This window comes from Macaca fascicularis, chromosome 1 (genome assembly GCF_037993035.2).
Source record: "Macaca fascicularis isolate 582-1 chromosome 1, T2T-MFA8v1.1".
Classification (NCBI taxonomy): domain Eukaryota; kingdom Metazoa; phylum Chordata; class Mammalia; order Primates; family Cercopithecidae; genus Macaca; species Macaca fascicularis.
The window spans coordinates 98642401-98655093 of NC_088375.1; the positions used below are offsets into that span (position 1 = coordinate 98642401).

The window sequence follows — 12693 nt, forward strand, 5'->3', positions numbered from 1 at the left end:
AATTGAATATATTTGTTATATGCAATATGTTATTTTAAAATATGCATACACTGTAGAAAAGTTAAATCAAACTAATTAACATATGCATTACCTCACATGCTTTTTTTTTTTTTATGGTGAATACACTTCAAAACTACTCCGTTCACAATTTTCGAAAATACAGATAATCATTATTTACTATAGTCACCATGTTGTACAATAGATCTCTTAAACTTGTTTTGTAACCTTTAACCAAACTTTTCCCAACCCCGTTTCTCCAACCATTGGTAACCATTGTTATGCTCTCTACTTCTACGAGTTCAACTTTTTTAGATTCCACACATAAGCGAAATCATGTGGTATTTGTCTTTCTGTGCCTGACTTATTTCACTTAACATAATGCCCTCCCAGTTTATTCATATTGTGGCGAATGATAGGATTTCCTTCTTTTTTAAGGCAGAATAGTATTCCATCATGTACATATACTACATTTTCTTTATCCATTCATTCATTGATGGATGCTTATGTTGCTTTCATATCTTGACTATTGTAAATAGTGCTGCAATGAACATGGTAGTGCAGATAACTCTTCAACATACTAATTCCATTTTCTTTGGCTATACACCTGTTGATGGCTATTGTGATACTTCAGTTCTTATCATCTTAGTTTAAAAGAATTTAAACAAAAGACACACAGAAAAAGAGATGCAGCATACAATAATTTATTCCAAAGTAAAAAACAATGTTTTGAAAGTTAAAAGTGCAGAATAGACAGTACATTCTGAGAGAGAGAAGATCCAGGGTGGGCTGCTCATAAGGATGAGACAGCAAAGACTGGCACTGAGGAGACTCCCTTTATGGGAGTCTTACATTATTCAAAAGGGTTGTGGGAAGAGGTGTTACTAGAAAGCATGTTCTGGGTGGTCCTCTAGATGCACATGCACAGTAGCTGTACATACTTGTTCGTATGTCGTGTGTCTCATAAGCGTCTTAATCTCCACCCAGGGGCGTGTTTCTTACTATTAAAATGAGCAAAGGGTCAGTTTGAGTATAGGTAAAATCAAAAGGCACATGCTCTGTAGAGGGGAAAGGCCCTACTGGAGATAGCTTTGCTTGAATGAGCTGGACTACAATACAAATGCTGAGGCTTATTGTACTGACTGTACGGTCACCAATGTTGCTGTGTCCAAGGACATGGTCAGTTCCTTGACTACCTATCCTGCTACATACCCAGTAGTGAGATTGTTGGATTATATAGTAGTTCTATTTTTAATATTTTGAGGAACTTCTATACTGTTTTTTCATAATGGCTGTACTAATTTATATTCCCATAAACAGTGTGCAAAGTTCCCTTTTCTCCACATCCTTGCCAATATTTGTTATCTTTTATCCTTTTGTTAATAGCCATTCTAAGACATAAAGTGGTATCTCATTGCAGTTTTAATTTGCATTTTTCTAATGATTAGTGATGTTGAGCATTTTTTCTTTTTGAGACAGAATCTTGCTCTGTTGCCCAGGCTGGGCTGCAGTGGCATGACCTCGGCTCACTGCAACCTCTGCCTCCTGGGTTCAAGCGATTCTCCTGCCTTAGTCTCCCGAGTAGCTGGGATTACAGGCGTGTGCCACCATGCCTGGCTAATTTTTTTGTATTTTTAGTAGAGAAGGGTTCCACCGTGTTAGCCAGGCTGGTTTCAAACTCCTGACCGCAGGTGATCCACCCACCTCAGCTTCCCAAAGTGATGGAATTACAAGTGTGAGCCACCACACCTGGCATATTTTTTCGTTATATTTTTTGGTCATTTGTATGCCTTCTTTTAGGAACTGTCTATTCAGATCCTTTGTCCATTTTTACTCAGGTTATTTGTTTCTTACGATTGAGTTGTTTGACTTCCTTATACATTTTGGATATTAATCCTTTATCAGATGTATGCTTTGCAAGTATTTCCTCCCACTTTATAGGTTATCTCTCCACTCTGTTGATTGTTTCCTTGGTTGTGCAGGAGCTTTTTGGTTTGATGCAATCCTGTTTTGTCTATTTTTGCCTTTATTGCCTATGCTTTGGGGGCATATTCAATAAATCTTTGCCCAGACCAATGTCATGGAACATTTTCTCTATGTTTTCTTCTAGTGGTTTTGCAGCTCTGTACATGGATATCCAATTTCCCCAATGCCTTTTATTGAAGGGACTTTCCTTTCTTCATTGTGTGTTTGGGTACCTTGTTGTTGGGGTCCACGTGTTTCCTAAACAAAGGAATGAACACACAAGACAACAGAAGACAAGACAAACATGGCGGCCGCCTCGAATGGCGCGCTCTGCTTTATTTTATACAGTCGTTTGTGGAATGTTGCCAAGTCACAAGACACATTGTTGTTTTTCTGACCTTTCCCTGACTTTCTGGATTTTCAAGATGTTTACATATAAACAAGCCCCCAACACCCTGCTTTGTTTGCAAGAGCAAGACTTATCGGTCGTTTGCGAGCACGTAGTCCTCTACACCTTGTCAAAAATCAGTGAACTGTAAATGCATGAATTTGTTTCTGGGCTTTCTATCTGTTCCTTTGGCCTATGTGTCCGTTTTTATGTCAGTATCATGCTATTTTGATTAATATAACTTTGTAGTACATTCTGAAGTCTGATAGAATAATGCCACCAGTTTTGTCCTTTTTGTTTATGATTGCTTTGACTATTTGGGGTTTTTTTTGTGTGGTTCCATACAAACTTTAGGATTATTTTTTCCATTTTTGTTAAAAATGCCATTGGAATTTTGATGGGGATTGTATTGAATCTGTGGGTCACTTTGGGTAGTATGGACATTTTATTGGTATTAATTCTCCTGTTTCTTGAAGACATTTCCAAAGTTGTTTCTTATTTAAGCATAATTGTTTTTGAATCTGTATGGCTAATTGTAATTATAATTGATCTGAAGTCTTGCTGAGTCTATTCTGCTTTTTTTTTTTTTGCCTTTGAGTACCTAGCTTATGTGAGCCTGAACTTCAAATCCATTCAAGCACTAGCCCATGACCACAACTTCTTCTTTTTTCTTTTCTTTTCTTTTTTTTTTTTAAGATGGAGTTTCGCTTTTGTTGCTCAGGCTGGAGTGCCGTGGCGTGACCTCAGTTCACTGCAACCTCTGCCTCCTAGGTTCCAGCAATTCTCTTGCCTCATCCTCCAGAGTAGCTAGGGCTACAGGCATGTGCTACCACGCCCAGCTAATTTTTTGTATTTTCAGTTGAGACGGGGTTTCACCATGTCAGTCAGGCTGGTCTTGATATCCTGACCTCGTCATCCACCTGCCTCGGCCTCCCAAAGTGCTGGGATAACAGGCATGAGCCACTGCACCCAGCCTGGCATCTTTTTTTCAGCACTCCCCATATCTTCTCAGAGAATATCCCAGGGGTCCTGGAGGGGCCATGAAGGTCAGTTATCTGCACAAGACTGCCCAGCAGGGATGGCAGGAGATGCTCTTGCTCATAGGGTTTAAAGCTGTCTAGATGTAGGTCTGGTCCAGGTTGCAGAGCCTAAGGAGTCACTGTGAGTGGATCCATCCTAGGACACAGCATCTCCTGGTCCATTGGGGTCCACCTGTAAGTATGATTTCACCTCCTCCCTTCAAGGAACGTGTTAGAACAGGGCATAACAGGCACTGTTCTCAGAGATAGTGGATTCCAGTGTACCTTGAGGCTTTTTTAGCTGCTGGAAGCAATAGTATTTTGAAAAAATGATAAAAGCAAACAGGGTCCTCTTCAGGACATCCCAAGAGAAGAAGATTTATGGATGAAGGGGAGAAAAAACAGAAAAGATCTCAGACTCTTCTAATCCCAGACTCTGAGAAGTCTTCGCCTCTGGAAAAAGAAACAGCTCATCTGAGTTTGTTCAGCCAATTATAACTAGTTACATCAGCTGGGATCTGTCAGTGAGTTCTGGTCATCAAGGTAAATTATTTCTCTGCTCTGGCATTGCTCTGAGGGCTGTAGCATTCATTTCTATAGTTCTTATTTAGAGGGGCTCCTCTCAAGAATCTAGTGTTGGAACCGAACTGTCGATTCCCTCCTGGGCAGGGGTCGCTGCGAAGGATCACCGACACGAGATTCACAGCAGAGAGTTATTTATTACTAGCGCGCTAGGGTCCCAAGCTCTAAGTTGGCCCTGGGACCCCGACTGCTTGTTATAGGCTGTTTATATAGGCAAACACAAGTTTAAACACAGCTTATGGCGCGAAATTCAAACAAAGCTTAAGGCGCAAAATGATTGGGTCTAGCTATGGCCTGAGCAAGGTGTTTTATGCTAATTGGTTAGAGCAGGACCTTATGAGGTTTTTTTCCTGGAGTTGTTGATTCCGGGAACTTCGAGGCAGGGTGGGACCCCCGGAATTGGCAGGGTGGGACCCCATGAGGTTGTTTCCTGGAATTGGCAGGGTGGGACCCTATCAGGGTGGGTCCCTATCGAGGCAGGGTGGGACCCTATCCAGAGCCACCTGGTGTTAATTTTTTCTATATGAGGCCTAGTTTCTAAGTTTTATGAGGCCTAGTTTCATTCCCTCCTCTTTTTGTGTCAGAGGCTCAATCTTGAGCCTCTTCTTCAGTCCTGAGGGTCTGGTATTGTTGGGTCAGAACCATAGCATGTACTATGTTTAATTTATTTTTAATAAGGGTGAGTAAGCGGTTGAGTATGCATGGCCCGAAAGTCAGGATGAGCGTGAGCAGGATGAGGGGTCCTAAGATGGTGGAGATTAGGGTGCTAAGCCAAGAGGATTGGTTGTACCAATTTTTAAACCAATTTTGCTGAGATTTTCTCTCTTTTTTTCTCTTGTCTAATCTTTCTCTTAGTTTTGCCATAGAATTTTTAACTACTCCTGAATGATCTGCATAAAAACAACATTGCTCTTTCAGGGCTGCACAGAGCCCGCCCTCTTTCAGAAAGACAATTTCTAGTCCTCGTCGGTTTTGTAATACAACTTCAGACAGAGAAGTCAAGGACTCTTCAAGTTTTGTGATAGATTGTTCTATGGCTTTAAGGTTTTTATTTATGGCTACTTTAAGTTGTTGCAGATGATGGTTACCATGCACTAGGGCTGCTGTCCCGGTCCCAACTCCAGCCACTACCTCAATTCTTAACATGACGGTGAGGGTGAGGGAGATAGGTTCTCTCTTTGGTCTAGTATGAGTTTTTTGCTCATACCGGAGATTAAAGGAGTCTCCAGAGTGATAGTATACTCGGGGAACAACTTGTACCAACACGCAATAGTGGGTGCCACTGCTAAAAACGGCTGTGGATACACAGGGGGTGAGCCTAGTGTTGCAGGCCCACCAGTCCGTCTCGGAGGGGACCAAATAGTGATTGGAGCTGGGTACTGTCAAGGTTACATTACAAAGATGCTGATGACTAGGGGGCACTTGGCCTATGCAGGTTCCCGACCCAGAAACTTCAGCCAGGGTTAGTTTTCTTTGTTGTTCCCATGCGCATCCAGTGGGATTGGCGGAGCTAGTGAAATTATTAGTGGAGGCAATGCCTTCATAGTAAGGGGGGCCTGTTGCCAGACATAGCCAGCAAGAGGAGGTAAATTCTGGCTTTGTCTGGTTTAAAGCGAAATAGGAGCCCTTTATGAGATTTAGGAGCCTGTCACCTATTCCCAGGTTAAGGGGCCCGCGGGTGACGTTTTGGGCTGAGGGTGTGTATTTAGAGGAGGTGGAGATTAAAGGCGGGGAAGTGCTTTTAGGAGCTCTTGGTTGGGGCTCTCTTGGTGTAGGAACCAGGGGCTTCCTTGTTTCTGATAAAACTTGGTTTGGTCCTACTGCGACAGGGGCTGTGATAGGGTTGACTATTAATTTGATTTGGATAGGGATTTTATACAGTGGCTTTTGGTATAAATATAGGCCCCATATTAACCCGGATATCTAACGGTTATCAGATTTTGCTGCATCTTTAAACTTGATGCGGACCAGATTGCAAGTTTTTGAATATTGGGTTTTGGTGCAGCGCTGGACAAAGGACATGGTTATGTACCAGGGTTTCGTGGCCCATTTCCATTCTTCATCATTGGTAGTTATACAGGACCAACTAGCGCAAAACAGGGCATTTATTTTTCCACAAGTTTTTCTCATTTCTCCTGTCCTGAATCTGGGACAGGCATAGAACCCGTTCCGGCTTACGGACACCCTTCTAGCCTGTTTTTTCCATTCTCCCCCTTCCATGTCATTTATCTTTGCTATTTTGTCTAGGTTGAAATAGAGGTCAGGGAACCAAGTCCCCATAGGAGCAATTTTTGAGGTTTTATCTAAGACCTCATGAGTACTAAAATCAGTTACCTGCCAGGTCAGGTTATATGGCTGGTGGGGGTTATTACTGCCAGCGACGCAGGGAAGGAGGGCTAGTAATAAGCAAGGGGCTAGATATGAGAGAGTCTTATCTTGAGCGGGTTCTCGGAGCGTCGGAGTCTTCATGTCTTAGGTGGTGTTGGTCCGGGCGTCTCTGGAGCAGCCTTGGCGTGGGAGGCATGGATCCAAGTGGAGATTCCGTCAACCTTTATGGCTGTGGGCGTGGTCAGGAGAACAATGTAGGGTTCTTTCCACCGAGGCTCTAGTCCTTGAGTGCGATGCCGTCTAACGTAGACAGAGTCTCCCACCTGGAAGGGGTGACTGGTCTGTGGATGTCCTGGTTGGTACAGTTTTGCCAAGGGGGCCCAGATTTGGGCCTGTACTGCTTGGAGTCCTTTTAGCCGGGCTTGTAGGTCAGTCTTAGGATTGGAGGGGGAGAAGGAATTAAGCAAGGTTGACAAAGGGGGAGGTTCTCCGTAGAGGATTTCATATGGAGTGAGCCTAAAACGGTTAGGCGAATTTTGGGCCCTTAACAGAGCTAAGGATAGGAGGCGTCTTCAATTTTTTAAACCAGTCTTTAAGGTTAATTTAGTAAGGGTCTTTTTTATTGTTCTATTTATTCTTTCTACCTGTCCTGAGCTCTGGGGTCTATAGGCACAATGTAATTTCCAATTAATCCCTAATATCCTGGCGAGCCCCTGACTTACCTGAGAAACGAAGGCCGGCCCGTTATCTGACCCAATTACCTTGGGAAGTCTGAATCTAGGAAAGATTTCTTTCAAAATTTTCTTGGCTACTATGTGTGCCGTTTCTTGCCGGGTGGGGTAGGCTTTTACCCATCCTGAAAAGGTATTTACAAACACCAGTAAGTACTTATATCCAGCATAGTGAGGTTTTACTTCAGTGAAGTCTATTTCCCAATAGACTCCTGGGCGGTTACCACGAGTTCGTTTCTCTTCTGGCACTCGGGTAGCCCCAGCGTTTACCTGCTGACAGACCTTACAGGCAGATGTCACTTGTTCTACGAGGGTACTTGCCTTTGGGATTAGAAAGTCAGTTTTTTTAATCAGTAATTTTAGCTTTCGATTACTTAAGTGTGTCTAGGCATGCATCTGCTGGATCATTGCCAGGGCCTCCTTTTGGGGAAGGACTATTTTTCCTCCTTTTTCCCAGTTTTTAGTGTCATTGTTTTTTATAGCCCCTATGGCTTTTGCTTCTTCCTGGTCTTCTGGGGTATAAGTATGTTCAATAGTTATGTGGCTGGTTTTGTCAGGTTCTGTGGCTAGGGTCAGTACTTCCACCATGGCGGCTTGCCTGGCCACTTGGTCAGCCTGTCTGTTTCCTACTGCGACTGGATCCTGTCCTTTCTGATGCCCGGGGCAGTGAATTATAGCCACTTCTTGAGGAAGAAAAAGGGCTTTTAATAAGGCAATTATTTCAACTTTGTTCTTGATTTCCTTTCCTTCTGAGGTTAGGAGACCTCTTCTTTCATAGATACTTCCATGAGTATGAGCCGTTGCAAAGGCATACCGGCTATCAGTATAAATGTTAGCTTTCTTTCCCTTGGACAGCTCTAGGGCCTTGGTTAGTGCTATTAACTCAGCCTTCTGTGCAGACGTGCCAGGAGGTAGTGATTGTGCCCAAATGGTGTTGTGGCCATCTACTACCGCCGCTCCCGCCCTCCGGGTACCTGAGTTAAGGTAACTGCTGCCGTCTGTGTACCAGGTGTGATCCGCGTCTGGGAGTTCTTGGTCTTTAAGGTTTTCCCGTGTTCCATGGGTCTCAGCCAGTACTTGCCGACAATCGTGTGGGCTTGGTTGGTCTTCTGGTACCGGCAGCAGCGTAGCAGGGTTTAGGGTGACCGGAGGGCCAAACTGGACGCGGTCCGTGTCCAGTAGGAGGGCCTGGTAGTGGGTTAGGTGTGCGTTGGTTATCCACCGGTCCGGGGGCTGCCGCACTATGGCCTCTAGAGCATGTGGGGTAATAACAGTCAGTGGCTGCCCAAGGGTTAACTTAGCAGAGTCCTTGACCAGCATAGCGGTGGCTGCCATGATACGAAGACATGGGGGCCAGCCGGCCGCCACAGGGTCCAGCTTTTTAGACAGGTATGCTACCGGTCTTTTCCAAGGCCCTAATTTTTGGGTCAAGACCCCTTTGGCAATCCCTTGCCTCTTGTCCAGGAAGAGGGTAAAGGGCTTTGAGGTGTCCGGTAACCCAAGGGCCGGGGCAGACAAGAGTACTTGTTTTAGTGCCTTAAAAGCCAATTGATGCTCTGTCTGCCAGGTGAAAGGGGTGCTCTCCTTGGTGAGTGCATAAAGGGGGGCGGCCAGTTTAGCAAAACCGGGTATCCACAAGCGACAGAACCTAGCAGTTCCCAAGAATTCACGTACCTCCTTGGGATTTCATGGTGGTGGAAGGCGAGCCACTGTCTCTATGCGCCCAGGGGTGAGCCACCTTTTCCCTTCACTCAGGATATACCCCAGATATGTTACCTTGGTCTGACAGAGCTGTGCCTTCTTGGCGGATGCCCGGTATTCTTTTTCACCCAGTGCCTGGAGTAGATGCCTGGTACCTTGTATACAGATTTCCTTTGTAGGAGCAGCCAAGAGGAGGTTATCCACATACTGGAGTAGAGTCACTTCTGGATTTTGGGTCCGGAAGTCGGTCAGGTCTTGATGAAGAGCCTCATCGAAGAGAGTGGGAGAGTTCTTGAATCCTTGGGGAAGCCGGGTTCAGGTCAATTGGCCCGAAATTCCTTTCTCAGGATTTTTCCACTCAAAGGAAAAGAGTTCTTGGCTTTGGGGGGCCAGAGGTAAACAGAAGAAAGCATCTTTTAAATTTAATACTGTATACCAGTTATAGCCTGGTTTTAAGGTGCTGAGTAAGTTGTAAGGATTGGGGACCGTGGGATGGATGTTCATGATTCTTTTATTAATTTCTCTCAAGTCTTGGACAGGCCTGTAATCCTGAGTACCAGGCTTTTTTACTGGCAGAAGAGGAGTGTTCCAGGGCGATCGACAAGATCGCAACACTCCGAGTTCTAGAAATTTGTTAATGTGCTGCCGAATTCCTATATGAGCCTCTCGGCTCATGGGATATTGCTTGATAGACACGGGCACCGCCGTGGGCTTTAAATCAATTATGATTGGGGCTTGATACTTAGCTAGCCCGAGTCCTCCCGTTTCAGCCCAAGCTTGGGGAAAGTCTTGCAACCAAACATCGGGGAGGCTAGTGATGACCGGAGCGTCGAAAAGCCGATGCTCATCTTGCAGAGACACAGTTAAAATTTGGATGGGCTGACCGTCCCGATCTAATACTTGGGCCCCAGTCTCGGAGAAGTGGATTTGGGCTCCGAGCTTGGTCAGAAGATTTCGCCCTAGGAGGGGGTAGGGGCATTCAGGTACCACCAAGAAGGAATGTGTCACCATTCCTTGTCCAAGATTAACTGTCCGGTGGTTAGTCCACTTGTGCAATTTTCCCCCTGTTGCCCCCTGGACCCAGGATGTGCGGGAAGACAGGGGCCCGTCTGCCTTTGTCAAAACTGAATGTTGGGCCCCTGTGTCCACCAAGAAGGTGGTGGGGTGCCCCCCTACAGAGAGAGTTAGCCGGGGCTCGGGGGGGGGGCTCCAGAGCCTTGACACCCCTATTCGCTATCTTCACCTAGGGTGAGGACAGCGGCAGGTTTCTTTTGGTCTTTAGGACGCTTGGGGCAATCTTTGATTCAATGTCCCCATTCTTTGCAGTAGGCACACTGGTCTTTTTCCACTTTTGGCCGCCTCCGCTTCTCTCCCTCTCTCCCTGGTCCTTTCTCTCTTACAACTGCCGCCAGGATTTTTGTTAAATGCTTATCCCTCACTCGGTCCCTACAATCCTCTCGCTTCATCTGTTCCTTTGCTAACCTGGCTTCCTTTTCCTCAGGGGTTTTTCTTTTATTATACACTTTTTCTGCCTCCCTAACCAATTCCTGTAATCCATAGGTTTGGATTCCATCTAGCCTTTGGAGTTTTCCTTTGATATTTAATGCAGCTTGGTTTATGAATGCCATAGCTACGGTAGCTTTATGTTCTAGGGCCTCTGGATTGAATGGGGTATACATTCGGAACCCTTCCAGAAGCCTTTCCATGAAGGCTGCCGGGCTTTTGTCCCTTTCCTGAGTTATGGTCCTTACCTTGGCTAAATTTGTGGGGCGCTTTCCTGCCCCTTTGAGACCCGTCAACAGAGCCTGGTGATAGATTCGGAGACTCTCCCTACCTGGTGCTGTTTTATAGTCCCAGTATGGGCGGGTGAGGGGAAATCCCTCGTTTATTTCATTGGGAACTTGGGTTGGGAGGCCTCCTGGTCCTGGCACATTTTTCCGGGCCTCCAGGAGGACTCGCTGCCTTTCTTCAGTGGTTAGGAGGACCTGCAAGAGTTGCTGGCAATTATCCCAAGTGGGCTGGTGAGTGAGGAGAATGGATTCTATCAACGAGGTTAGGGCCTGGGGGTCTTGGGAAAAGGAAGGGTTATGGGTTTTCCAGTTGTAGAGGTCAGAGGCAGAGAAGGGCCAGTACTGGACCGTGCGATTGACAGTACAGAGGGGAAAAAGGGAGGATTGCCAAGTGGAAGGGCCATCTGGGTTCTCAGTCCACTGCAAGCGGAGACGTGGAGGTGTTGGCGGCGGCGTCCGAGGGGTGAGCTTGGGCGGGGCTGGAGAAGGAGACGGGGTGGAGGGAGGGGCCGAGGGAGAAGTTGGAGAAAGGGTAGGGGCCGAGGCGGTAGAGGAAAGAGCTGGGGACAAGACAGGGGGCAAGGGTGAAGCGTAAGGTGGAGGTCCCAGAAGGGGGTTTTGAGGTGGAGGAGGCAGGGGGTCAAGAAGGAGGAGATCCCTCTGGGGTTCATCTGGGAGGACTGGCTTAGGCGGGTCCGGATTCCGATTCTTTGGGGCTTCTAAGGCAAGGAGGGTAGATTGGGATGGGGAAGGGGAATGGAGGAAGGGTTTTACCCAAGAGGGAGGATTTCGGACCAGATCCTCCCAAATAATTATGTAGGCCACCTGGTCCTGGTGTCCGAGTGGCCCAGGATTCATCACTTTTGCTTTAACCTGCAAGATAATTGAGAGGTTAAATGTTCCGTCCCAGGGCCACTCCCCATGGAGGGTTGGCCATTCGGACGAGCAGAATGTTTTCCATCGTCCCTTATGGACTTCTACAGAGAGGTGGTGGGCTCGAGCCCGGACGTCAGGGAAGTGAGTTAGGGTTAGAGACAAAGGAGTCGTCAACGTCTGTTCCATTTCGTCCATGTATAACAAGGACAAAACAAAAGTAACAAAAATAAAGACCAGACAAGTAAGGAGAAGCCGCGCGGCCAGAGAGTGGCGCCACAAGATCATAAAATACTCAGACGGCAGGGGCGACCTGCCTACAGATTTGAGGAGGCTAAGTGAGTTGTCAGCCTTCTCCCAGACTACCGCCAGGGCGTCCCCCGGGGCGTAAGTGGGAAGGTGCCGGACACGTCTGTCCCCCTTCCCCACTTAATTCAGAAGGAGTACTCCCCAGAGTTCAGAGTTAGCCGGCAAGACAGACAGAACAAAACGAAAGTACCTGGTGGGTCCATTCAGTCAGCAGTCCGTGGCCCGGGCCAGATGGGTCTCCGCCGGATGGGTCGGGGGTCCTTGGACAACCCCACTTCCCGGCCAATGCACCAAATGTTGGAACCGAACTGTCGATTCCCTCCTGGGCAGGGGTCACCGCGAAGGATCACCGACACGAGATTCACAGCAGAGAGTTATTTATTACTAGCGCGCTAGGGTCCCAAGCTCTAAGTTGGCCCTGGGACCCCGACTGCTTGTTACAGGCTGTTTATATAGGCAAACACAAGTTTAAACACAGCTTATGGCGCGAAATTCAAACAAAGCTTAAGGCGCAAAATGATTGGGTCTAGCTATGGCCTGAGCAAGGTGTTTTATGCTAATTGGTTAGAGCAGGACCTTATGAGGTTTTTTTCCTGGAGTTGTTGATTCCAGGAACCTCGAGGCAGGGTGGGACCCCCGGAATTGGCAGGGTGGGACCCCATGAGGTTGTTTCCCGGAATTGGCAGGGTGGGACCCTATCAGGGTGGGTCCCTATCGAGGCAGGGTGGGACCCTATCCAGAGCCACCTGGTGTTAATTTTTTCTATATGAGGCCTAGTTTCTAAGTTTTATGAGGCCTAGTTTCACTAGCAACCTAGTCCCTTTCTTCCACCTCTTTCTTCCTCTTCTAAATCTTAGAGCCTAATTAAGTTCATCTGCCATGATCACAGTTCTACATAAGATCACATTCTGAGATTTGGGGTAGGACATGAATTTCTGGAGGGCACTATCCTGCTGGTACCTTTGTTTCAGACTTCAAGCCTCTGTGAGACAATAAACTTCCTGGCTTCC

The 12693-nt window shown here is 46.6% G+C and overlaps 1 protein-coding gene across 1 annotated transcript; it reads right to left on the reverse strand.

The window, feature by feature from the left end:
• Positions 1 to 2256: 2256 nt before the first annotated feature.
• Positions 2257 to 12159, reverse strand: LOC135970422 (uncharacterized). The gene is made up of 2 exons (XM_065543075.2): positions 7985 to 12159; positions 2257 to 7135 (listed from the first exon to the last, which is right to left on the reverse strand). Exon 1 carries the CDS (start codon positions 11660 to 11662, stop codon positions 10016 to 10018), a length of 1647 nt encoding a protein of 548 aa, XP_065399147.1. The 5' UTR covers positions 11663 to 12159; the 3' UTR covers positions 2257 to 7135; positions 7985 to 10015.
• Between the last annotated feature and the right edge of the window lie 534 nt (positions 12160 to 12693).

Excerpts from the sequence above, each read along its gene's own strand:
- LOC135970422 (XM_065543075.2), bottom strand. The coding sequence starts at position 11,662 with ATGATCTTGTGGCGCCACTCTCTGGCCGCGCGGCTTCTCCTTACTTGT.